Raw genomic sequence first — 26,855 nt, 5'->3', positions numbered from 1 at the left:
GAGAGTTTGTAAATGAGAAAAAAAAAAACTGAACAGTGCATGTCAGGTTAACCAAAATCATGACAACTTGGCCAGCTAAAGACTCAGAGGAACTGTTAAGTACACAGCCTCTCAATTCTAGATAGGACATAGATGTCAACCGGCACATTGAGTGTATCACAATCACATCGTGACCTGACCACCCTCCCACGCCACCGCAGAGATAGAATCTGGTGAGGCTGATAAGTGACTAGCTTTGACAGGTAGAAGCAAAGGGGGAAAGCAGACAGAAAAGACAGTAAAAAGGCAGCTTTTCATTAAAAAAAAGTGAACTGAACCTTAATGCATCTGGTTCAGGTTGCTGCAAATTCCCAGCTACACAAAAACCAAATTAATTAATGAGAAATGCAAAAAGACTTAGCTCTGTGGAGCTGTCCTAAATTCCTTTACTGTGCCAGGACTTGTAAGGGTGATCCAGGTGACTTCCAGCTGTGGCTCCACAGCACTCACCTTCTCCCTCTAGGAACGTGACCTACGATGAGGAGACTAGGAGACTTACACTGTCTCGTCGCTTCCGACATGCTTCTTTCTCTCTGGAAGCCAGGAAATTCTGGCTCCCTGTGGTGTGCAAAGCAGCGGGCCAGGCAAAGATTCTGCTGCCAAGTCCCGGCCCCTCCCTGGAGGGAGCAAGTGCTTCTCAGGCTGCAGCTGCAGAAGGAAGGAGGAGCCTGGGGGACAGGAGTGTGAGTCGTGGAGGCAATGGTCTGGACACCAATTCGGTGAGTCATACCCCAGGCCGCTTTTTACAGGAGTTGCAAATTCCAGTAATAGCAGATCAGGGATGTCTCTCCAGGGACTCCCAAGCAATCGAAGGTGCTTCCTGCTCCATCTTGGCAGTTCTGAGTCTGCATCTGAATTGCTTATCTTCAAAACCAGATCCTGAAGTTTCCCCCTGACTTTGGTCCCTGGGCTTCCTGAATCCAGGAGGTTATTCTGCCCTGAAGTTGGGGGAGCCCAGATGATATCCACAGTGCGTAGACACTACACCTGGGTCTGGCCCCTGTTCCACTTAGGGATGCGATTTCCTTTCCCCATGTCCTGGAGGGTGAACTGCATATCTTCCTTTTGTCCCCCCAGGTCCATGCTCTGGGCTTCTTTTCCTATTCCCGGCCCTGAGGTGGCTCACCTGAGTGGTCTCCTTCAATGAGCTCCTTCTCATGTGGCGTCCTTTGGGTGTGGCCCACGGGAGCTCCAGCAGGAGATAAGAGGCCAGGAGGAGGGTGAGGACATCCCTCCAAGCTTTCTCCTTGTGGGGTCCCAGCGGCTGACCGTGTCCCATATGGGGTGAGTACAGCCCTCTCAAAACACTGTCTCCACCTGTAGATTCTGGTGACCACTCGCCCTTGACCCATCATGCCTACTGGGGTAACTCTGCCCTGTTACTAGCCCTGGGTACTGCCCCATCCTTGACATTTCCTTAAACTCTGCCCAACTCCTTTATGTAACCCTTCTCAATGACCCAGTGGGAGTGTGCCACCTCCCACTGCCGGGCACCTGACTGATACTAAAAAAAAGCCAGCCCTATGCACCTCTCTTCTCTCCTGCTATTGCTGCCACCCTCACCTGCCCTCATCAACACATTCTGTCAACAGCCAAGCCTTGTTCAAGAGCCTCTGCAGGTGCAGAGCAGAACCCACTTAAGGCCACTTAGAATAATACCCAAACTCCTTGCCAGGGCTTCAAGGCCCGAGCCTGCTCTCCAAACTCGTCTCCCTCCCTGCTCCCTCTCCTCTGTCCCCGCCACGTGGGTTTCTTGCCATTTCTTAACCATGCCAAGCTGTTCACTGCCTTTGCACTCATTGTCCCTCTCCTCCACGGGCCACCGGGGCCTGGGCATGGGTGGTGGGAGGGGGAGGATTCTCATAGGTTGTCAAGTTTAATCCCCATTCCCCCCGCGAGTTCCCTGAGGCAGGCGTCCGCTCTTTTTATTTTTTTATTTGCTGGCATCCTTGTGTTCCAGGAGCTGCGAACTCAGTGCCTACAGCCTATGTCAGGTAACATAAACAAGGAAAGTGGCCAAGGCTAATAAAAATCATTCAGCCCTCTTGGTCTGGCTTTTGTTCTCCTACTTTTGACAGAGACGTGGAAGCAGAGAAATATTCCCCCAGTAAAAACACACGCACAGTGCAAAGCAATGATGGTGCCAAGTGATAACTGTCCTCCAGGTCGGGAGCAAGAAGAGCCCGCGGGCGGAGACTGCAGCGGACAGCCCACTTGCCAACTTGGCATTTTTGCACAAGTCTGGCCCCATTGTGGCCAGATGCTGACATTTTTCAAGAGAAGCCAGAAATCCAGATTTTTCTGCAGTGTCTCCTAATTTTTAAATACTGAAAAAAATTTTAAAGCCCTGCATGGGCCACAGTGAACATATCTTTGTGCTGGATTTAACACAGAAGTCTGCCGGTCCTCAACAAGTGCTGTGTATTCGGTGGGCATAGCACATGGTTTTGTGCAACAATTTGTGTTGAATGAATTAAGAGTCTTCCCAGTTGACTTCCTAGAGTTTAGAAGTAGCTGATAAGCAGCACAATTTCCCTTTGTTGGGAATGTGGACAAAGCAGGTTCAGAATGGAAGTCTCCATTCTAACTGGGAGCTTTAAGACATCTGCTCCTGGGCTCAGACACGGCATCTTTGAAATTTCATGATTACATTTCTGTACCACTTGGTCTGGGACTGATGTAGGTCAGTATGCCCAGCCTGTTTTTTACAGTCCTGCATCCACTCTGATGGGCTGGTACTATAGTGAACTGGTGTCTTGCCAACGAGTTTCAGCCCCGGGCAAGTTCGCTATGGATTCAGTGTGACCAAAGAAAATGACAGCAAACGTTCTTGGGGTGAAAGGGTTATACCCAACTTTATTTCCAGGTGGCAGGTCAGTCACTAAAGTCCCGTTCTCTCAGAGCAAGTCTGCAGGCAGCAAGCCCGTCTCTGCCTCTGGGCCCCTCTGTCCTCGGCGCAGCCACCACTCCAGCCTCTGCTCTGCTCTCCTGCAGCCTTGCAGCCCTGCCACCGTGTCACGCCCAGAGCACTGGGTGGAGCTCTTTATATAGAGTCAACAGCCATGTATTGCCCACAGGTGTGCAGTGAGCTAGTCAACCACGGCCAAGTGAGAATCCTGGCCACAGGAACTCTCATTTTATCCACAACTGGTTCTTAAAGAATTTTCCTGTCAACCCCAACTGGGTGCATAAAAATGGGAATTTATCATGGTCATGGTCTGTTACTTCCAAGAAAGGCTCTGGGAAGCGGGTTATTAAGTGTATTGTCAAAACACCATCTGGGTCATTTAAGGGTTCAACTCCATTCCAGGTTTTGTAGAGATCTTATGAACCCGGCCATGCTTCTCATGTCTCTTTGCCCATCCAGAGACTTATAGGTTCTCATACCCACCTTCCAGGCCCTAGTCAAAGCCACTGCAAAGCTTCTAGAGAATGTGGAATGACTGAAGTGGTCCAGGTTAAGGGAATGAGCCAGATCAAGTGCAGGGTGACCCAGGGACAGGCAGTGGCAGGGACAGGTGGTGGCTTTGGGGAGATGTTCTGACTGACTTACTCCAACATGGCACAAGCTCTCACTGGGCTCCACAAGCAGCAGACCCATGTCTGGTTCCACCCATTTGCACTGTAAGCAGGAAGTTCACCTTCTGTTCAAGTGCTAAATAGATGTTAACAGCACTTTATCGGATCAGCTCAAGGTGATTTAGATTAGTTCTTGGAACTCATTTAGCACCTGATAACAGGCGCGTGTGGTTCTCCTTTCTGGACAGACAGAATTACTCACCTGCATATGCTAACCAACCAAAGTATCATTCAGTGTGCTAATTCCATGTGGAAAGATAGCCAAACTTATTCCCCTAGAACTTCTGACTTGGGTTTATCCTGATATTTTCCAGAGCAAAGCTTCCCAACTGTAATGTGCGGTAGCCTGGGACAGGGGTTTACAAATGTATTTTTTTGCCTGAGGATCCTTTACCCACCAAATACAGAAGGTCAATATAGAAAGCTACTAAAGGCCCAGTGGCTCAGAGGGAGGCAGCTGATGACTGCTGAGCATGTGCTTGCCCCCCAAACCCCCACTCTCTTCTCCCTCTTTCTCTTGTTGCCCCTACAGGGCTATTAGGAAACTCAAAGTTGGGACACAGTTGAAAGAGCTGTTGCTCAGTATCTCCACATAGCTCAAGTCATGGGAAACTTGCAATCCAAACTTGCAAAATCAAAGTCCATTTTACCTAATCAAATTGCCTTTTTTACAATTTATAATTCTATAATATTTCAAACATTCATAGAAAATAATAGGACAAACATTTATCTACCCACCACTCACCTTTTTTCAAATCTTAATCTTTTGCTTAATTGCTTTGGTTTTTGTAAAGGAATAAAGTATTACAAATACCGTGAAGCCTCCCAGTGTGTCCCTCCCTGATCCCATTTCCCTCTCCTCCTCCCTCCATAGTCATAATACTGTCATGAATCTGTATTAATCATCCCTAGGCAAGATTTTTGCTATTTACATTAGTACATATTAATATATACATTTTCCCCTGAATGTATATATATATAAATGCATGCATGTATATAATAGTACATATATATTAGACATATTCCCTGAACAGTATACCATATTGTTTGCATGCATTCACACTTAATACCAATAATATGCTACACACACTGATCTGCTGGAAAAGCAAACTACAGATTGGAGTGTGAAACAACTGTCACTGCACAGCCTCACCAGCACACACTTGGCATCAACTGGCTTTTTAACTTTTGCCAACACAATGAATGCAAAATGGCATCACGTCATGGCTTTAATCCTTGATGAGCAGTGCAGCACAGAACCTTCCCACGTGTTCATGAGCCACTTGTGTTTCCTCTTCGGAGAATTGCCTGCCCCTATCCTTTGCTCATTTCTTATTCGTTTCATTTTTACTTTAGCTTTCTTCCCTCCGCTTTTTTATGTAAGTTTTATGATATTTTACCTCGTTTGCACTAAAAACATTGAGATTCTCATAAAAGCTGATTTAAATTTTATGGATAATTTGGCAAAACTTACACCTTTATGATGTTGTCTCTTCATATCCATGAACTTTGCATATATTGTCATTATTCACAATTTATTCTGTGCCCTTTAATATTTTTATTTCACTTTTTTTCATCTTCCCCACTTTAGTGAAATTCATTCTTGAGTTCTTTACAGCTTTGTGGCTATTACAGTTTTTTTTCTATTACTCTTCCAATGCCTCTTATTTTCTTTTCTTGCCTTATTACACTAGTGAGAAAGTCCAGTACAATGTTGGGTAACAGTAGTGAGAGTGAAAATCTTTTCTCTTGGTACCAATCTTTCAGGCAAAGCACTCAACTTCTGATATTACTTGTAGGTTTTTATAAATGCTGTTTATCAGACTACATATACCTTCTATTCCTACTTTGCTGGGAGTTTTTAAGCATGAAGGGCTATTGAATTTTGTCAAATGTTTTTTCTGTATTTATTGAGACATTTTGTAATTCTTTTCCTTTAATTTTTTAATGTGATGAATTCTATCAAGATTTTTTTTGTGTTGAACAATTCTTCATTCTTGAAAAAGTCTTCAATGTAACTTTCAAATTTATTTTTTAAATCTATTTTAATATCACTAATAACATACTAATATTTCCTTCTTAAAAGTTAAGATACCTCTGTACATTTGCAAATACATCGCATTTTCCTGAAATGATGATTAAGAAATTGGTTATAATGATTGTCTCCAGGAAAGGGAACCAGGTAGTTGAAGGATGGGGGAGAGAGGTATTCCTAGTAACTCATCTGTCCTCTTTAGATTTTGTTCCAGAAGCATTTAAATCCTTTTGAAACAATTAAATCAAATTAAAACATACAGAAAACACTGGAGTTCTCTGTGCCCAATTCTCATTTCTTCTTGACCTCCCCTGAAATTACAACTCATGAATTTGGTGTGCTTCCTCTGAGGGATATTCTTTGCATCTACAAACACTGTAATATTTTAAGCTTTTAAGAGAACAGAATAGCGTATTCTTCTACTGCTTTTCTCCTGCTTTTATATAAATATACATATATACCACAGGAAACATAGAATAACGTTGTGTTGTGTGGATGTGTTAGGAAGATGAAATCATACTGCAAGTGTAATTCTGCTTACATCAGTATTCCTTTCCCTAGAATTTCTCTAGGGAAGATATAAACTAGTAAAATTACTGTTTCATAGGGTATTACACATTTGTTTTTGTTGTTTTAACAACTACCAAATTGCTTTCTAAAGTGACTGTACTGGTTTCTTGAATGCACCCATCAAGTGTTTTCTTGAGGGTCTATACATTCCCCTCCTGACTTGCCATGACCTTGATCGTGCAAGGCATGTTTTTTCTCTTCATCCCCCAGTGACTCCATCTGCAGGAGGAAGGAGTTGGGTGGCCCCCACGAGTGTATGAGATGCCATAATGATAGGTTGTGCAGCCTCAGAGTGGGCTGGGAATGACTGCCCTAGAGAAGACAGACATCGGAGGACGGGGGTGGCAGCCAGGTGGAGGCAGGCAATTTAGATGCACTTGGCCCTTATCTTGACTCGTCCGTCCATCAGCACAGCAACAATTTATTTGGCGCCCTCATGCACCAAGCTCCTTGTGGTAAGTGTAGATACCCTTCTCTGGGGGAACTCACCTCCCAGGGTCTCCCAGAAGAAATGGCAAACAGGGTCAGCAAAAATGTTGTGTATGGTAATACTGCCAAGTGAACAAATAAATACTCTTACCATGCACTGGGCAAAGATAATCACTGGATGTAAAGAAAGTATTCATTCATAATGTACTACAGACGGTGTGGTCCAGGAATGGAACACACATCTACAACTATATGAACGATGTTTTTCTTTTTCAGCGCTGTCAGTGTGATGTCTGAGTACCTTTGGACAAGTTGAAATTTGAACAACTTTCTGAAGGTGAGATGGTGCAAATGCCCTCCTACCTTCTCCACCCTGCTGGGGCTCACACCCCTCTATGACTGGCAGTGCATGTTATGGTTTCACAATGTATGCATTTTGGTTTATTTTAGTAGAATAAAAGAAAAAAGTCTTCCTCCTTTGGAGTTGAGAAAAGGGAGAGGTGACAGAGAGGAAATGGATTGTAAGACATGGTAGCAGAGGTAGATTCTGGGCCTGAGTACATGTGGATTCTGAGCTCTGGGTCAGGAACATGGTGGGTTCTGGGGCAGCAAAAACCGATTCTGAGACAGAAGAGATGTACTGTGGGCCAGCAGTCCCAGTCCCACACGTGTTGCCAGACCTGCCCATGCGTGATTGCCCTGGAGTCCCTAACACATCCCCTGGCCACTGTTGGCTTATGTGTCTCCCACAGGCCTTGACTCACACATCCCTACCTCAGAGAGGCCTCCCAGGGCCCTCCACCCCTCATTATGCTCCACCCCCAAATCCCAGGACACACTCATCCTGCCCCCCCACTTTCTCTTGGTACCGCTCTCCCCAGCACAGTGATTATTAGGTTTATACCTGCGATGACCCGGGAATTGCCGACGCCTGGCTAGACTTGTTACTCCCGGCGGCAGGGCCTGTGTCTGCACTGCTCCGCGTGGCGCACCGGGCTAGGCACAAAGGGGTTGCCCACCAATTACCGATACTGAAGGAACAGGTTTCCATTGAGACTCAGGATCCTTTTGGTTTGGCGGTCTCAATCCGAGGGCCCGAGAGGCCTTCCAAGGGAACGCTGAAGGTATCAATAAAGCAGAGATGGGTGTCCGAGCGAGGGGAAGTGAGGAAGGAAAGGAAGGCGAGGCAAGGAAAGTGAAAGAGAATGAAAGGAGGCAGGTGGGAGGGACGGACCCCGAGAGCCAGAGAGAAACAGACGGAGCCAGGGGGACCGACCGAGCCAGCGGGGGAGAGACGGAGGGCGGCGGAATCAATGCACACCGGCACGGAGCGCTGCAGAGGGCCGCCCGCGCGCGGCGAGTCCAGCCGCCCACGGCCGCCGCAGCCGGGACCGAAGCCGCTCGGGGGGAGGCGCGCAGTGGGCGCCGGGGGTCCATGGCCCCGCCCCTCCCCGGGCCCGCCCGCCGCGCGCGGCATTGTGGGAACTGTGGTTCTCGCGGCCCCGCGGCGTCGGCACCCGCGGAGGCACCGGCGCGGCCCCGGCTCGGGCTCCCTCGGCGTGGGCCGGGCAGCGGCCGGGCGGTGGCCCCACGGCTCGGGCAGGGGACGTCCGAGCGTCCGCGCCCTCGGGCGGCGGCGTCGCCCCGGCCCCGGCGACTGTCCCCCGCCGCCCGCGCGCCCGGGTGCAGGTAAGCGGCATCTCCGGGGGCTGCGGGGCGGTAGGGCGGCGCGGCTGGGCGGAGCCCGGGAGAGGGGGAGAGGCGGCGGCCGGGCGGCTGCAGGCCCGCGGTCCCCACGCCCGGCGTTGCAGCCGCCGAGGATGCCCTGGGACGTGGCGCCCGCCCGCGCCCCGCCTCCCGGCCCGGCAGAGGGGCCCTCCGCCCGGCGCTCGCTGCGTGCCGAGCGCCGCCACCGCGGCTCTGCTCGCGGCCCGAGCATCCCCCTCCGCCCCGCCGTCCTCTCCCCTAGGTTTACGCCCGCGCCCGCCCCATCACTCTCTTCCTTGGTGCCTTTCCTTGCTTGCTCTCCCCCTCCCCCTAGTCCTGAGCATCACCCGCTTCCCGTATTTCCCTTGGTGACCCTCCTCCCTTGTCCCGTGAGTTATCACCATAAGCAGCCTTCCCTAATCTTCAGTCGATCACCACTTTTTCTATCAGTATTCATCTTTCCATCGTCCCATCCCCCTCCTCCGCTGACCACCTGGTGGTCACCATCTGTTAAGCTATTGATAGGTTAACCTATCTTTTGCCCTCCTCTTTTTCCCCAACTCGCCAGAGTGGGTCGGTGCTGAAAAAGCTGGACAAGAAAGTCAGGAGGAAAGGTGTCCACTTCCCCCACGAAACTGGCAGCACTGGCACCTGGGTGGAGAGGGTGGCATGCATCAAACACTTGCCCAGCACTGCCCTGCCCCTTGGAGAGCTTCTAGGGTAGCCTGGCCGCCCCTTGAGTGACCAGAATCTCTGTAACATTGGGCAGCCTCTTGGACTGGTAATTTGAACTGGAGTAACCAGGTTAGAGCTGTGAGTCTGTACCCCAGGTGTTCATTTCATCAGAAATTACCTTTGACTGGTCTTGCTCACTAGTTGGCCATGAATTTGGACCCTGTTCCCTGGAGCCAAGTGACTTTTAAGATCTGGAGTTGCACCTTACTGATCTGCAGAACTGCAATGAGATGTCCCCATCCCTAATGAGGACAGAAATGAAACAGATACAAATGAACAGATGTGTGAAGGAAGCTGGAAGTCGCTGTGGTCCTGGAGACAGGAGTAGGGGAAGCAGGGAGACTCCAAACCCCTCCCACTGGGACTGATAGGGGTTGTCGCTAGATGGTATGAGGGCCAGATGTTTAAACCAGTACTTAGTAAGCTGCCAATCACCCTGTAAAGGTTAGGGTGTCCTAGGGTGTCACATTTCAGCTGTGAGTTTGTTAATCCACCTCTGGACTCAGTGACTTGCTGATATTTTAGCTAATTTAGTCACTGACGGGCATGACAAATCCTATATCTAGCTCTAAGTGCTGTTTATGATCTTGTGAGCAGTGTCTGAAGCCGGGGTTCAGGGCATCAGGATCGTTGGCTGCCTTTTGTTTATAGCTCAGCCTAGGGAGCATTCATGGCTGGCATTGTACATGCAGAATGAGGCTCCCCCGAGGAGGGGTAAGTGGCAGGGGTGTCCAGTGAAGAGATTTCCCTCATCATCTACCCTGTCTTCCCTGCCTTCATTTTGATTGACTTAAACTGCACTGATTAGCAGGGCTGGTGGGAACTAACACTGAACAGGTGCTTGTTAAATTATCACCTCCTCACTCAGAACATTTAAGAGAAACCTCTCTCCTCCTGGAGACTGAGTTGAGAAGTTCCAATTAGGAGTTTAGCTCAGGGATGGGGGAAATCCTTTTAGTAATAAAAGTGCTTGTTATCACTCACAAGATGGTTTCACACTGAATTTCAGGAATCCTGGGGCTTGTTTGGGAGACGGCTTGCAAACAAAAGGCGTTTCATCCGGATTTCCTTTCATTTTCCCTCAAGAGGAAGTGGCTGCTTGTTCTAGGAGGGAACCAGGGGTATTGGGGGGGGCCCATCCAGTGGGCCCAGCCTTTCCCCTCTTCCCCCGAATCTGTGAAGACATTGAAAAAGTGTGAGAAAAAACTTAACTTCTAGCTTCTCCACTCTTGTATTTTTCCTAGAAACATAAAAAATGCCCATGAATATTCAGTATGTGTGTTTGTGACTTACTAAAACATTACAGTCAAGTGATTCTTTCATTCATCCTAAACTGGGAAGACGCAAATGAGCCATTAATGAGCACCTAAGGTTTCCCCTTTGATTTTTAGCTTTGCGAGTCTGGTGACAAAAAAATAAAATAACTTGAGATGTGGGGCACAAGAGCATCCAGAATTTGCCTTTAGTTGCTGGAATTCTTAGCCCTGAGATAACTTTCCCTAATGTCCCACCTTTGGTTTGCTGGCTGATGGAGATGGGTGCCGCATGTCACAGCAGCCACCAGCACACACTGAACGCTCTTGACATCGTGATGGCTTTACATCTGTCATCACTGACCTTCGTCCAGTGAGCTGAACGTTACCCTGTCTTATAGACGAGGGAAGTGACCTGCCCAGGGTTGGCATTAATGCTCCATCCAGCCTATGTCTGGTTCGGCTTCTTAACCTCTCTGCTACTATTGCAAGAACTTCAGGCCAAATGTAGTCCCCTGAGAAAGAGGAGGGGACGGCTTTCCCCCTTTCTGAGTCACCGTCTCATATTCCTGAGAGAGAGAGAGAGAGAGAGAGAAGGCTGAGCGTGAAACGAATTTTCTGAATTATTCTCCTTGAGATGCAGAGTGTATTTAATTTGGTGTAGCACCAGACCTGGCTGTTCTCATCAGATTAGAAAAAGCGGAATGGACAAAGGGCTCAGCTGGGAAACATGGCTGAGGTTTTACAGGCACAGGTGACATGGCAGCTGGACTCTGATCATACTTTTATGTTATTAGGGTAATCAGGGTGCTAGACACTGGCCCTAACCACTGGCAAGGTGTGTGGCAAAGCACTTCTCTTTTGGATACCATCAGAGACCTGACAGGGCTTCTCTTTCCATTCTGTCCCATCATTTCATAACCCCATGGGTGAGGCCAGTAAGTCGTCTCCCAGGCGGGTGGACAGAAAATGCCCTGTGTCTGCCACGGGTGTGACACCAGAGAGTCCATTTCCTTTTCCAGCTTGATTTAAACTCAACCCCTGTCAAAAGGGCAAGAGAGATTAAATAAGAATGACAAAGTACTGCAAAAAGAGAAAGGGAAATGGAGAACATGCAGTTTTAAAGTTCCTTTGCCATTTTTCAGGTTTCTCTTTAATTAAAGGTGCAGAGATTTAAGGCGAATAAGCACTTATTAAATACCTACTGTGAAAGAGTATAGCAAATAGGTGGATACTGGCTTTGGTCAGATGGGGTCTGTGTCCCTGCACTGGCTCTGTGAACTTGGGTGAGTTATATGACCTCTCTGAGCCTCAGTTTCCTCAACTGTAAATGGGAATAATAGCACTTCCTAAGGATGACACAGAATGCAGATTGTCCACAATTTACGATGGTTCAGCTGAGGGTTTTTCTGCTTTATGATGGTGTGAAAGCAGTAGGCATTCAGTAAAAATCCTACTTCGAATTTGGGGTTTTGATCTTTTCCCAGACTAGCAGTATGATGATACTCTCTCGTAATGCTGGGCAGCGCGGAGAGCACAGAGCTGCAGCTCCCACTCAGCCACGTGATCACAGGGCAGCTGAGACGCTGACAGCCATTCTGTACCCAACAGCCAGTCTGGTCTTCGTTTTCTGTACCGTGTTCAGTGAATTACGTGAGACGTTCAACACTTCCTTATGAAATATGTGTTAGGCTTTGTGTTAGATGATTTTGCCCAACTTTGGCTAATGTAAGCATGTTGAGCATATTGAAGGTAGGCTAGGCTAAGCTGTGATGTCTGGTATGCTAGGTGTCTTAAATGTATTTTTGACTGAATGGTATTTTCAACTTACAATGGGTTTATCGGGACATAACCCCATTTAAGCCAAGGAAGATCTAGATGGGACCACTGTAATTATCAAACAGTATCTGATGCAGAGTAAATACTACTGGCTCATAAAATGGGGAGAGAGTACACAAGATTGAGAAGTGGGGTCCCTTGCAGACAAAACGATCTGAGACTTACATTTCACTTGAGGACTTTTCCAGGTGTAAACATTTATGCTGGTTGGTTTGTTCTTTTGCCCAGGTTTGGACTTCTGGAAGCTGGCCTCCTGGCTCCCAGCCCACGTGCTCACGTGACATCAGGCAGCGCCTCATACCCACCCCGTGGTGACTTGTGCCTGGAGCGGAGCTGTGGGCCCAGGCGCGGGTCAATGCCACCCCTGGGCAGGACCCAAGGAACAGTGGCAGCCATGCCTCCCCCTGTGCCAGCTGCCCTTTCCCCCCCGCACTGACCTGCATGGTGTGGGTGCCCTGGGGTCCCCAGAGGACTGACTGTCCAGCCTTGCTTCACACGCCCAGCAACAACTCCCCACAATGTCGCTCCCGTGGCTGGTGGCCTGGAGCTGGTCACTGGACGGCCTGAGGGACTGCATTGCCACAGGCATCCAGTCTGTGCGGGACTGTGATACCACTGCCGTGGTCACCGTGGCCTGCCTGCTGGTCCTGTTTGTATGGTACTGCTATCACGTGGGCAGGGAGCAGCCCCGGCCCTACGCCTCGGTCAACGCCCTTATGCAGGGCTCGGATGCCAGTGGGCTGCAGAACGGCTACGTGTACTGCCAGTCCCCCGAGTGCGTGCGCTGCACCCACAACGAGGGCCTCAACCAGAAACTCTACCACAACTTGCAGGAGTATGCCAAGCGCTACTCCTGGTCTGGCATGGGCCGCATCCACAAGGGCATCCGCGAGCAGGGCCGCTACCTCAACAGCCGGCCCTCCATCCAGAAGCCCGAGGTCTTCTTCCTGCCCGACCTCCCCACTACGCCCTATTTCTCCCGGGACGCACAGAAGCATGATGTGGAGCTGCTGGAACGGAACTTCCAGACCGTCCTGTGTGAGTTTGAGACCCTCTATAAAGCTTTCTCAAACTGCAGCCTCCCACAAGGATGGAAAATGAACAGCACCCCCAGCGGGGAGTGGGTCACCTTTTACTTGGTCAATCAGGGGGTCTGTGTCCCCAGGAACTGCAGGAAGTGCCCACGGACGTACCGCTTGCTTGGAAGCCTTCGGACCTGTATTGGGAACAATGTTTTTGGAAACGCGTGCATCTCTGTGCTGAGCCCTGGGACGGTGATAACGGAGCACTATGGACCCACCAACATCCGCATCCGATGCCATTTAGGTACGTTGCAGGGATGGGGTCTCCCGGCATGCACTCTTCTCAGCATAGCCCGTCTGACTTATGGGAAACCAGACATCATGCAAGCTCAATGCTTTTCCCAAAAATTGATGAATCCCATGTAAACAGTTTGACAGCAGAGATGGAGTCAAAACAGAAACTTGTGATCAGTGTAAACCTAATTCCAGACCAGAGCTCTATCCAAAGGAACTTTCTGTGGGGACAGAATTGGTCTCCATTTACACTGTCCAATCCAGTAGCCACATGTGACTGTTGCCTGCTTGAAATGTGGCTGGTGCAACTATAGAACTCAATTCTTAATCTAACTAGCCACACTTGGCTAGTGGCTACTGTACTGGTCAGTGTAGCTCTAGAGCCAAAGACTGTGATTCCTGAGGTTAATAATGACATCCAGGAGGCCAGGAGAGACACCAAAGTGCTTTCTGAAGAATCTGGGATGACGTGATGTTTGGTGTTAAGTTGATTTTATTCAGATTCCTGGGAAGTTGGTAATACATGTATTGGGTATAGCAGTGGTTTGCAAAACAGGTTTGGGGTCCAATGGCCTGTGTTTGCATCCTGGCCCCACCACTGGCTAGCTGTGTTACTCTGGGCAAGATCTTCCCCTCTCTGGGCCTCAGTTTCCTCATTTGGAAAGTGGAGGTGAAAAGATCATCCTCTACAGAGTTACTTTGAGGATCTGATAGGACAATGTGTATTGTAAAGCATTTATTTGCACAGAGCCCAAATAGAGTGAGGAAGGCTCAACAGAGGTAGGCTTAAAAACAGTTTGGTAAACAGGGGTATTAGTTCCCGGAAGGCCCCATTCCTGATGAGCTGTGAAAACAGATTGGTTACCGAGGTGACGGCACCACCATTTAGTGCCCCCAACTAGAGGAGCACGTGGAGGGCCTCAGCAAGGCCCAGCCGGAGGAAGCCTTAGCACTGGCCGCCGAGGTTACAGAGTGGAGGGAGGAAGTATGCAGAGGAGCCCCCGAGACAGGCTGGAGCGGGGGGTTCATAGCTGGGTCCCACAGAGGACCCTCAGGCTGCCAGGGGGACCTGAGCTGAATGCCCTGGGCCTCCCAGCCCCTCTTCACCCAGAACCCTCTGCTTTTCCCCGCTCTGTGTAGCAATTCTGAGTAAAATGTGTCTTGAACAGAGGGCCTCCCTGCTTTAAAATACAAAGAACTAGACTTGAGCTGTTGACACAGTATTTTGAGAGTACAGGCAGGACAGGGTGGCAGCTGCAGAGGTGTCCTGCCTTCAGGGTCAGCTGTGTGACCTTGGGCAAGTAACTGAGGCTCTCCCTGCCTCAGTTTCCTCATCTATAAAATGGAGAGGATTGTTAAGAGGGTTCTTCTATGGTACTCGGCACATGGCCATCCAATAAATGGTAGCTAGTAGCTTTTGTGACAAAGATCGTGTTGGATGGTGTGAAAAAGCCTCCGTAAGATGTGGTCTCTGTCCTCAGAAAACAGTGGAAAATGACCAGGCTCTCCGAGCACACACACCTGGACTCAGTCTGTCAGCCTCACTTGCTGAATGACCTTGGCAGGACCCTGACACTCTGTGGGCCTGTTTTCTCTCCCTTAAAATGGAGGTAGTGCTGCCTCGCTGGATGGCTGTTTAGAGGGTTAGACGTACTCTGTGTAAAGGACTGGCAGGCAGAGGCAGCCAGCCGGGTGGAGGGGCTCTGATCCATCTGAGAGGTGAGGTGACCATCCAGGTCATGACCGTGATCAATAAAATCGCTGTGCCAGGCCGCAGGGCCACTCTGACGTCAGAGGACAGCGTGGGGCTGCAGGCGGGCTGCTCCGGGACGTGCAGTGCCCCTGAGGGACGGCTGGGACCCCAGTGCAGAGTGGAGGAGGAGCCTTCCCCCGGCCAGGGGGACGCCATGTCTGGGCTCCACTGGACAGGTGGGGTCCAGGTGGGCTGGACAGGTCGGGTGGGAGCAAAATGAGGCGGGGACTCCCAGCCAGGCTTCGGAATTGAGGTTGCGGGCAGTGCGGAGCAATGCTTTTCGTTTTGAAGTTTTTCCTTGTATATTTTTCTAAAGGTTCAGAATGAGAGGGAAGAATGGTTGAGGACTGATGAGGTGGAGTTCCAGGCGGATGTGTTGAGTCGGAAAGGCTGGTGGCAGGAAACCCAGGGTCCCAGGAAACCTAGGAAACCTGTCGTGCCTCTGGGCAACGTGAGTGTGGGCGTGTGTGTGTGTGTGTGTGTGAAACATGCCCACACGGGCCCTCTTCCTGACCTGTCATTCCCTTCTCAGCCCTGCTAGTTACTTGCCACCAGAACAGGGCCACGCTGTTCCCTGGGCAGGAGGAAACTTTGGCAGATGGCCTGCTCAAGCGTGGCTCACTCCCCGTGGCCAGGGCAAGCTGTGGCTGGGTGGGCTCAGCATCTCCTTCTCCGCTCTCATGCCCACATGACCATCCACTCAGGAAGGAAACAAAGGCATGTTTGAGTCACGTGACCCTGTGTGTGGACAGAGAGGGAGTGCAGAGGGTGAGGTCAGAAGCAGAGTGAGCCTGGGACTGCTGGTGACCACACCTGCTGCTACCTGGCTGAAGTGGAGGGGGCACCTGTAGGTCAGATCTGAGTTCTTGAAATGCCGACCTTTGTCCTCTTTGTCTGCCTTCAGTCTGAGTTGTGATTGGCAGAACTGTCCCCAGACAACTGAAACCCCAGTCACTGTTCTGCATTCCCTCCACCCATTTGTTAGGTGACCGCCGCTCTGAGCTACCTCTGGCGGTGACGTCACCCAGCATGAACTCCCTGCAGAACCACGCGACAGGTCCGGCCAGCCGTCACCCAGCATTGTGTACAGGGTGGACGTCCCCACTGCACTGCCACAAGCCTTTAGACCACCTCTGACGCTCAGCAGGCAGATGTCACTGGGAGGCAGATGGCCAGCCTCGGGCGAGGGTGGGTGCAAATGCAGGAGTGTACTCAGCAGACTCGCTCTGACTCGGCACAAGCAGATGCCTTTCTGGTTCGTGCATATGATGCTGGATTTCTTGGCCATCTAGTTGGGTGGCACCAGCCGATCAGCTCGTGTTTGCCTTGCCCACCCTAAGTGCCAGCTGCCAGCCTCCTGAAGGGACAGAGCTTTCTCTCCCCCTTCTCCTGCCTCCTGCAGTGGGTTGGTGGGGACAGAACAGAAAGCCCTAAGCCAGAGGATATGGATGGGGGATGTGGGACTGGCCAGGGCCATGGGTGAGGCCTGTCTCTACATCTCTACACCCAAGAGCCTCACAGGCACTCTGTTTTAGGGGAGTATTGGCCGTTCATGCTAAGCTGGGCTGTGGGCAGTAGGAGGAGTGGTGGGTCACTGGAAGGCTGGAACAGAATGAAGGGGGAGGCGGAGGAGAATAAGCAAGGGGCTGTTAAGCCAGCAAGCCAGGCCGTTTTTCTGTTGTGCCATGGCACTTGGCCATGAAATCATTCAGTGGCCCGGAGAAAGGAGACCTGCTTTCTGAAACCCTGAGGTGGACTGTCCCTGCAGAGAACCACCTATCCCCGAAGGTCTTCTCCGCCAGCACCAGCCGCTGAGGACTACATGGCCTGTGGGCTCTCTCCATTGGGGCAGGAGTGGCTGGCTGAACTCTGCAGGTGTGAACATAGCAGGAGAACGTGGTCTGGATTCCAGATGGATGGCTCAGCTGAGTCAGTGAAATGCACTACTGGTAGTTGAATATTAACTACAGGAAAGTGGACAATCGCTTTAATCCCACCGATGGAATAAGTAGCATTTGTATCATATTGCCCAGGGGTCTAAGGGCCTGTTGTTTGGAGCCAGACTTGAATTTGAATCTCAGCTTTTGCACAGGCTAAATAGTGATTCTGTAGGTCACCTAACTTCTCTCAGTCTCAGTTGCTCCATCTGTGAAGTGGGTGAAGTGATGTATGTAAAGTGCTTTTTGGCGCAGATCTGTGCACAGGAAGTTTTTAATTATTGGTTGCAAGGACAGCAGTCTGGTAGCCCTGGAAGGTAAGTATGCCAACGTCCCTCCTTTACAGACAAGGAAGCTCAGAGAGCTTAAGTGACCTGCCCAAAGTCACACAGCACACAGGTCAGAGCCAGGCATCTTACCCCTAGACGTCTGTCCTTCCCCTCCTCTGTGTGGCCTCTTTGTATGAAGTCTTACAACACCTGTGCTCCTTGGAGCATCCATCTCTGGTTCAAGGGTTGCGTCAAGACACGCTGGCTGTCAGAGAGAAAGCTGTTGTGTGTTTGTCATAAGGAGTAAACTGGGGAGATGCCGATGGGCCTCGGGTCTTAGCTGTCACGGTGGGTCACTGAAGGCAGACGAGAGCACCAGGACCCTAGCCCCTTGTCCAGGGGCCCCTCCCAGGGCAGGCCTTCCTGAGAGTCGTCAGCTGACGCAGCCCCTTCGAGTCTGGGAGATGGCTGTGCAGTGCCTTCACTGCGGGTGCCGGGGAGCGATGGGGGCCAAGTGTTTCTTCAGACTCTTGGATGGGAGGTGGGGACATGGAAGTTCACACGTGGCAGCATGTCATCCAGTCCCCCTCCCCAGGGTTACGCAGCCGAGCCTGGGACTCCCCACCTGCTCGCGGCAAGCAGATGGCTCCCTGTGAGATCTGTTCTCTTGAAGCTCAGGCATTTCCTTAGGGCCGCTGCGTTTCTTAGGGGGCGGCTGGGGGGTCTAATTAAGAACATGCCACCCTCATGTCTCAAAGTGGGCTTCAAGGTTGGGACCCAAAGAGGAAGGCGTCTTTAGTGATGGCCTTTGCATCTTTAGTCTCAGTGGCCCCAAAGATGGGACCACAGTAAACACAGTGACCGGGCAAGGCTGGGTTCCAATCCTGGCCTCCCTCAGTTTCCAGGGGTCCCCTGGCTGGGTCAGGAGTCTCAAAAGCATAATGCAGGCCCTGGTCCGTGCTTTGGTCAGAGGGGCTCATGACCCAGAACAGACCAAGCCAGGAGAGGAATGAGTTTTTCCAAGGGGCCACTGAGGATTGGGGGTGCACAGCCTGTATTTGCCCTACCCAACTACCCCCCCCCCAGACGTGGCGCCGGCTTGATGAGGCAGAAGTTTGGGTGCTTGGGACCCCTGGGACTCTCACCAAAGCAGGCCACCCCCTGACCTCCGACCCTCCCTGGTCCTGCCTGCCTTCACTCCTCCCTCTGCTTTCTCCCCAAGGTCTGAAAACGCCAGGCGGTTGTGAGCTGGTGGTGGGCGGGGAGCCCCAGTGTTGGGCAGAAGGCCGCTGCCTCCTCTTTGACGACTCTTTCCTGCACACTGCATTCCATGAAGGTGAGTGTCGGCCTTCCCCTTGGCCACCTTTTTTGTTTAAATTACAGACTTTCTTCTTTAGAGCAGTTTTAGGTTTCCAGAGAAATGGAGCAGAAAGTGCACATCACCTCCACACACAATTTCCCCTTTCATTAACGTCTTGCATTAGAGTGGTACATTTGTTCTAATTGATGAGCCATACTGACACGTTATTATTAACTACAGGCCATACGTTACATTAGGGTTCACGTTGGTGGAGTACATTCTGTTGATTTTGACGAATATGTAAAGTCATGTGTCCACCATCACAGGATCATATGAAATCTGCTTCACTGCCCTAAGTGGGTACTGGGCAGATCCCACCGGGCTTGGCCCCCTCCTCATTCACCGCTACGCCACCCCACCACCACCCGGTTCCTTTTACGCACTCTGCTCAGAATCTTAATGAAATCATGATAACATTCTTGATTCCCATCTGTGCCAAGGGACAGAAGCTAACCACGTGGCGTCCAGCCCTGCGCGGTCCTGGCTCTGGGGTGGTTCAGACCTGTCCTCTCTTGCTCCCCTTCCCAGGTTCAGCAGAGGATGGCCCACGGGTGGTTTTCATGGTGGATTTGTGGCATCCAAATGTGGCAGCAGCTGAACGGCAGGCCCTGGATTTCATCTTTGCTCCAGGACGATGAGAACCTTTTCCCATGCTGCAGTCGGCAAGAGGAGCCGCGGGCCAGCCAGGGAAGATGGGTACAGTCCAGACCCAGATTCCATGCTTAGAGACCTGCCTCAGCAGAAAGCTCTCATTCGGGATTTTTCTATCACATTGGGTCCCTCTTCCCTTTGGTTATTGTAAACGGGAAAATTTCAGCTTGTATTTCCTTAGATTTTTCTTTTCCCTTCCGATCATTTGCTTCTGCAGTTCCTTCCTGCCTGATAACGCATTCATTTGCTCGGTGACCAGAGGCCCGGCACCCCCGTTGTCTGCGTCAGGTTGCTACCTGGTCTTTTCAGTGCTCTGAAATTGAGTAACCAAATGGTTATTTGTCTGAACGTGGTAACATGCAACTCCTTTTAAAAGAAAAAAACAAATACAAAAAACTGCAAACCAGAGAGCTGGAGAGCTTGGCCTCCGCTGTTGTCGCAGTCCAACAGGGGGACCCTTCAGCCACCTCAGGGCAGGGGACGGCCACCATCTCCACACCCGGCCGGCTTCCTTGGCAGGATGGACGCCGGCAGGGGCAGCACCCAGCACCCGGCGTCAGGGCCTTAGGGGACTTGTCCCCACTGCTCACCTCCCCCCAAACCCTGGCAGGTCCCTGAGGGCGACGAGCATTCAGCTGGTGGGACTGGAGGCTCTTCTGTAAACACTGCTGTCCTTCAAAGCTGAGGCTAGTGTCCTCAGGAGCCGAGCTGGGGCTCCCACGGGTCAGTCGCAGAACATGCGATTTCGCTTACCTCACTGCCTACAGAAGTCCTACTGCCAAACTGGGCCTGGAATATTCCCCGGTGAGCTATTTTGCATCCACAGTGATGAATGTCGAGACCGCCAGGCTGGCTGACAGGAGCTGTGGTGGGATGGGGCCTCACTTACCAGATGATTCCTGGGAGAGCCTGTCTCTGGCCAAAACTTGGATTGTAGATCTGACCAAAGTGTCCATTTTGCTTTGGGGTTCTGTTGCTTATGACTTTGTGTTTATTTGTACATAAATGCTCAAGTGGGGGACTCGGAGATGGTGGAGGAGCCAGTCCTGTGTGTGTCGTTGCAGGAGGCTGTCTGTGAGTGCCAGCGCTGGGGCCGGTCAGCCCAGAGGACCCCTGGCGCAGTGCTGGCTTTCCGGTCTCCTGTGAGGGATGTGGCTGGTTCGAGGCACTAATTCTAGAAGCAGTCTCCTGTTAGCCTATGTGTGAGAGAGGAGCCTCCAGCCATACTAGAGATGCTTGTCTCAGATGTGTCCTGAGCAGTGTCGGATTTCTAAAGCCACGGGGCAGTTGTGAATGTCCAACGCGTCACACATACAGGTCCAGCGTTTGTATCCGAGTAGAAGGCAGCAGCCTCTGTGAGGAAGCACCCACAGGAGTAGACACAGCGTGAGATGCACTAGCAGGCAGTAGCAAGTCTGCGAAGGAAAACGGGTCTACATGTGAGCAAAATTTCTATACAGGTATTTTTCAGCGATGAGAATGCAGGAAAGGGTAGAAATCTCAAACCCACCTGAAGTCTTTTTACTCACTGAGTATCTTGTTAAAGAATCACTGAGGTGCATGATTTCTGTACATACTGACCACTCCACGTTTACAAAGCCAACAGCCTGTAGAGGTACCTGGCTACCTGTACTCATGGGACGCAGTGGGGGAAACAGGAGACAAATAAAGGATCTTGCTGAAAACCAGAGTGAAGTGGCCAAGTGGACTGTTGGGAAGAAGATGTGGCGCAGGCAGTAGCCCTGGAAGGGACACATGTATGAGTTGGAGGCTCTTGGTTTTTGGCTCGTGTCATGGAGGCAAGCAGGACTCCATAAGCAGTCGTGTGTAGTGAAGCCAAACAGTTCTGAAACAAGGGCTGTGGGGTGGGGGAGCAGGAGCCGGCCCACAGGTTGTTAAGGAGCTGCAGGCTCTCACTGGGCAGAGACCGAGGACTGGGGCCCCGGCAAGCTGAGTCAGGACTCAGTGCCAGGGGCTGGCTCCCATGAGCCCTCGGGCAGGTCACGGAGCCTCTGGGAGCCTCAGTTTGCTCTGCTGTAGAGGCAGCACCTGGCACGTGCAGCAACAGCATCGGCTCCTCTTCTGCCACGCAGAGGTGCTAAGCAGTTGCAAAGCAGGTTAAGGAAGAGATGGACAAATACATTAAGTCAGTGGCAGAGGTGGCCAGTGGTTCCTTCCCCTTGCCTGTCTCTAACTACAGGACAAAAGAAGGTCCCTCAATAGCTACCTTTTGAAATGTTTTCCCTTTGTCTTAGAAGAGGAACAGGGGATGCTGGCGGCTTGGGTGCCTGCTGTTTCCACAGCAAGCCTGCTTCCAGCCCAGGGTCCCGGCTGGGCTGCCACGGCAGGCGGTGAGGAAGAGTGCCACTCGCCCCAGGCCGGGTGTTTCTCACTCTTGTAAAGTGTGCACCACCAATTAGGCAACTGCTAAAGTAATGTACATGCTACAGCTAGCAATGCTGAAGGAGAGAGCCTGGAGCCAGCACGCCCTCCTGGCTCCGCCACCAGACAGCCTGCGTCAGCTGCAAGGCCAGGCTGCCCAAGGCCACACCCCAGGTCCCGCAGGCCGCGGCTCATCCTCCCCCAGACTCACCTGGTTGTCTGCACTCTGAGCCCTGCTTTGACAGTGGCTGCGCTTGCAGCGTTGAGTGACCTACGGCATACAGTGAGGGGGTGGAGGGCCAGCCTGATACACTGGTTCTTGATTCAGGCTGCACAATACAATCACTTCGGGAGCTTTTGAGAAATACTGATGCCCACACTCCACGTTAGCTACAACATCTAATTTTGTTCAGAGTGGGGACCGGGTCTCATAATTTACTTTGTTTCTAGCCCTGATTCTAATGTGTACTGGGGCTGAGGGTTGAGCCCTGAGTAGCAAGAATGGCAGGCCTTTGAAAGCAGCCAGCCTCAGGCTGACATCTGCGCTGTGCCCACCGTGTAATGCCGGTCAGGCCACCTAACTTGGTCTAGGACTGCCACCATCGTAAACACTCTCCCCCAGCAGTGTCCTGATGGGCTCTTTAGGAACAGAACATGCCATTCTCAGTCTTTGGGTTTCCCGGACCTGAACCCACCTGCAGGGCTGGGCTCATTGTCCAACCTGACTAAACAGAGCCTTCCAAGCTCTTGGGCAGGGGGATTGGGTTAGGGTTGGGGTACATGACCCACAACTGGCCAGTCAGAGTCTTCCAAACTTCTGGGCACATTAGGATTGGGTCATGGCTGGGCACATGATCCAAATTCTCTTTCTGGGACCACTAGGTAAGGCCAGTTCCCGTGGGGTGGGGTGGGGAGCTCTGAAAAGGAAGTCTGAGAGTGAAATGGGAAAGCAGGTCCCGCCCTGTGGAGATGATCTGAGACCTGAAAATAGCTTTGCCTGGAACCTGACCTCCCACCCGGCTTTGCAGGTACATGAGCCACTGAACTCCCTTTTTTACTCTTAAGCCACATTTGAGTTGTGGATTCCATCTCTTGCCACCAAAAACTCCTAATACACTCTCTGAGTATCATCTATAAGATGGCCTATGCCTACTGTGATAAGCTTAAAGTGAGGTTTGAGTGAGACAGTATTATGTCAAGTGCTGGGTGGATAGGAGGTGCTCCATACAAGTTTTTTTTTTTTATGTAAATATAAGAAGCAAAGGCTAAGGACAAAATGCAGTTTCAAAGAACCATATATGGCCTGCTGCCAGCAACCACCCCTGAAGATTCACCTCCCTGCCGAACCTTGCTAACTAGGTGTAAACACAGGGAAGAGGACAGAATAAGGCTGTATATTTCAGAGCTGCTGACAGACGGCAGTGACACTACTCAAGCAGATCACAGCACTGGGTGGCAGGAGGCAACACACACACAGGGTGATAGGCTTTCTGCTTCCTTCCCAGGCATACACATTGGTCCTAATTCCTGATCACCTACTACGATTCCCCATATTTCCCTACTTGCGGGTGTAGGCACCCCCGATCCAATGTGAGAGGATTGTCCTAGAGAGAGCGCCGTGCACTCCAGAAGATTGCTTCCCATACTTGACTAACCGATACTTGTGGCCACACCGAGGTAAGCAAAGACGTGATGCATGTTTAACGAGAAAACGTAGGGGCAGAGAGGGCAGTGGACGTGAACATGTGGTTGGCTGGAGGACAAGCTGGAATTCGAAGCCCAGTATCCCAGCTCCAGACTCAGCAGTCCTCTGAACTCCAGACCTGTGTTCAGGCCTTACTCTCCACAGCCCACACAGGGGACCCCTGGGGAGGCTTCTCAGGACTCTCACACTGGACCCCACTTTCTGAGAGTCCACAAGATGCCACACCTTTACATACATTACCTCTTCCTCTCCATTTTAAAGACACTGAGGTCCAGAGAAGTGAAGTAACTTGGCTCAATGTCCATGGCACTCAGTTCTGGAGCTGCGGTTTGTGCCAGGTCTCTGACACCAGAGCCCATGGCGGGCACCAGTCGGGGCTGCTTGGAGAGAAAGGACACATCCAGTGCCTTTTTCCAGTTCTCACCCTCCTCTGCTCACGGGGCCTGACTAGGTCTGATGGCGGGGACTCCCAGCCCCTCCCTGGGCGCGTGGGGTCCCGCCAAGGAGGAAGGCAGCGGGCGGCACTCCGCTCGGACCTGAGCACACAGACAATCAGGAAATGGCCTCTTGCTGGCTCTTGACAGGATTCGAAAGCCACTCTGGGTTTTATTGCCAGGAGAAAACAGCTGATGACAGGTTCAGACATTTAAAAGAGATTAAGTATCCTTTTTTCACCCTTGAAGCCCTTAGAACCTTCCCCCTAAGCTCCCCAAATTCAACAAATATGTTGAATTTGCTAGCACTTTCTTCTAAGCTAGGATGACAAGTGTTGGTCTTACACCCTGTCCTCTCCAGTCTCCTTCCAGAAGGGGCCAGTGGGGGGCGGGGGACTTCTCCCTCCTGCCGCCCTTTTCCCAGGACAGGTCAGTACTTAAGGGGTGACCCAGGGGTGTGTGTGGTGGGAAGGGTGAACATGCTGGTACTGCACACCGTTCAAGAGTATCAACCACCTATTTCCTGCTTACACCCTCTGGGAGCGCCTTAAGAGCTGGGGTTCCCTGTTTGCTTCCTCCATCTGTCCCCGCAAACCCAATCCACTGCCAAGTGCAGGCATTACACCTCTGATCTCCTAGGCATTCTTAAAACAGTTTCTCTGTTGCCCTGTCACCTCCCTGCCCCAGGCGACTAGCCCCTCCGACCCGGACAACCACAGCTTCCTAACTGTTTCCAGTCTTGCCACGGCCATCATCCATTCAGGAGCCAGTGGCTCTGGTAATGAGAACCAGACTGAGTCCCTCCCTGCTTAGAGGCTCCCCTTTGCCCAGAGCCTGGTGACCTCAGGCACCGCCCAGCGGCCCCAGCTCTCCTTACAACGGCAGCATGCACTGGGGACAGCGGGGGATCTGGGTCACCAGTTGGGCGAACATGGCAACTTTGCAGGGCAGGCAACTGGCTTCCTGCGGCTGCTGTAAACGATCTCACACTCGGTGACTAAAAGCAACCCAACTCTATTCGCTCACATTTCTGGAGGCAGGACATCCAAAATAAGCCTCACTGGACCTAAATCAATGTCACACTCCCTCTAGAGGCTCTAGGGCGGAACCAATCTGACTCTGGGCATCTGGTGGCCCCCAGTGTTCCTCAGCATGTGGCCACATCTCTCCAGTCTCGGCCTGTCTTCACATGGCCTTATCCTCTCTGACAAGCACACTTGTGATGGCATTTAGGGCCCATTTGGATAATCTAGGAAGATCTCTGCATGTCAGGAGCTTCAGCTCAATCACACCTGTGAAAACCTTCAGCATATGAGGTACCACAGGTCCCAGGGATTAGGACCTGATGCCTTTGGTGGTCCCCACTCAGCCCACCGCATGAGCCCCGAGGCTCACACAGTGGAGGGCACATCGCTACTCGCTGCAGGGTGGGGTGTTAGGGTCACAGTAACTGGAGGGGCATGGGGGGGTGGCGCGACTGCCTTGGGAAGGACCACCAGGGGGGTGACACACTCGGGAGAGATCCCGGAGAGGGCGGCCGCCGCCAGACCCAGTCTCTACTCACCGCTGCTGTCAAGGTGACAGGAGCAGATGCGTCCAGGTGCTTCCCTCCAGGGGAAGGCAGTTTGACTAGGCTCAGTCGTGTCCCTAGGGAACAGAGTCCTTCCCCAGCAGGAATCTGATTGCCACTATTAACCACTCCATGGGGAGTTCACCCAGGTGGACTGTGAGCTGTAGGCAGGGGCTGACCCGGAACAGCTTTCACTCCCTCTCCCTCCTGGGTTCCCTGCTCAGGAGGCTGGTGTTCTGGACGACAGGGGAACTCTGGCATCAACTGTACACCGTGGCAGGGCACGCTGTCCCGCAAACTCCATCGTCCCTTGGGAGCCCTGTGGTGAGGGCATGCAGCTCGCTCCACAGAAGAGCCCATGCTTGGAACCGGGCACCGAGAGGCTTACTGTGAGGGTGTGGGCCTGAGGCTGCCATTAAACGATGTCCCGACAGGCCCTGGAACCTCTGAAACACCGGACAGGAAAACAAGGCGTTGAGTGTCATTTCTCCAGCCACCTCTGGCCACAGTCCCCAGCGGGCTGCCTCTGAGGTCACGGAGCACAGCTCCACCGCAGGAGCTCAGCAGCACCAGGGAAGCCGGGACATGTCTCCAGACTGTAGCTTTTCTGAATTAATCCTGGGTAGATGAGACTCAGGGGGTCCCTCTCCATATCCAGGGGACAGGATTTATAGCTCCATCATAGTGGAGAGGGGAAGAAGGCTGACAGCACAATCGGCATACAAAGCTGTCTTCTTTGGTCGGGTCCTGGGGACACTGATTGAAGACAAGCTGGAGCTGGCAGGCAACTGCCACAGCAGCCACCGCTGGGAGCCTAGAGGGCTGGCCTTCTGTCCATGTCATAAGTTCAAGAGGCTCCAGGAGCAGCAGAAAAGCTCACCAAGGGAGGCCACTCTCCAGGCTGACCCCTGGCTATTTGACAAGAAAAAAGGGTGAGGGGAGGACCCCTTACCCTGCTCCTTCTCCTTCTGACTGCTGCTCCCCAGCCCAAAAAGATGCATCCCAGGACCAAGGAATGGTCCTCACCCAGGGACCCTCCCAACAATACCCCACATGCCCCTAGACTCCAGCTCCACCTGATGGGCTTCCTCAGACTGCTGGTGAAGCCTCGCTGTTGCCAAGGGCTTCTGCCACATCCCCAGGTGGGGCTCGGGTACCATGTGGATGGATGCCCACTCTCAGGTACAGGTGCCCTGTTTGGAGGCACCTGGGAGATGCTGAGAGGGGCCAGGGCAGAGCCCAGAGGAGAGGAGGCAGGGACCCAGCTGGCCATTAAGGTCAGGCTCTGGAAC

General features: G+C 51.8%; 1 protein-coding gene and 2 long non-coding RNA genes across 4 annotated transcripts; 1 reads left to right on the top strand and 2 right to left on the bottom strand.

Moving 5' to 3' along the window:
* Positions 1 to 6,803: 6,803 nt before the first annotated feature.
* On the bottom strand, positions 6,804 to 8,000 carry LOC118924229 (uncharacterized). Its single transcript, XR_005029508.2, has 3 exons — positions 7,887 to 8,000; positions 7,557 to 7,770; positions 6,804 to 7,273 (listed from the first exon to the last, which is right to left on the bottom strand). It is a non-coding gene; the product is annotated as an uncharacterized LOC118924229 (long non-coding RNA).
* A 161-nt stretch (positions 8,001 to 8,161) lies between these two features.
* On the top strand, positions 8,162 to 19,485 carry ASPHD2 (aspartate beta-hydroxylase domain containing 2). The gene is given in 5 exon segments (XM_036908957.2): positions 8,162 to 8,341; positions 12,415 to 12,700; positions 12,703 to 13,512; positions 18,684 to 18,797; positions 19,350 to 19,485. Coding segments are annotated over 4 exon segments (1,107 nt in total). The 5' UTR covers positions 8,162 to 8,341; positions 12,415 to 12,627; the 3' UTR covers positions 19,460 to 19,485.
* LOC118924296 (uncharacterized) lies at positions 18,965 to 26,582 on the bottom strand. 2 transcript variants are annotated; one of them, XR_008993662.1, is made up of 5 exons: positions 25,558 to 26,582; positions 22,066 to 22,125; positions 21,700 to 21,899; positions 20,226 to 21,570; positions 18,965 to 19,785 (listed from the first exon to the last, which is right to left on the bottom strand). It is a non-coding gene; the product is annotated as an uncharacterized LOC118924296 (long non-coding RNA). The 2 variants fall into 2 exon arrangements; XR_008993663.1 differs by lacking the exons at positions 21,700 to 21,899; positions 25,558 to 26,582 and having other exon boundaries at positions 22,066 to 22,729.
* Between the last annotated feature and the right edge of the window lie 273 nt (positions 26,583 to 26,855).

Source organism: Manis pentadactyla, chromosome 14 (genome assembly GCF_030020395.1).
Source record: "Manis pentadactyla isolate mManPen7 chromosome 14, mManPen7.hap1, whole genome shotgun sequence".
NCBI lineage: Eukaryota > Metazoa > Chordata > Mammalia > Pholidota > Manidae > Manis > Manis pentadactyla.
Note: the sequence above shows the minus strand (reverse complement) of the source record. Positions and strands in the feature narration are given on the sequence as shown.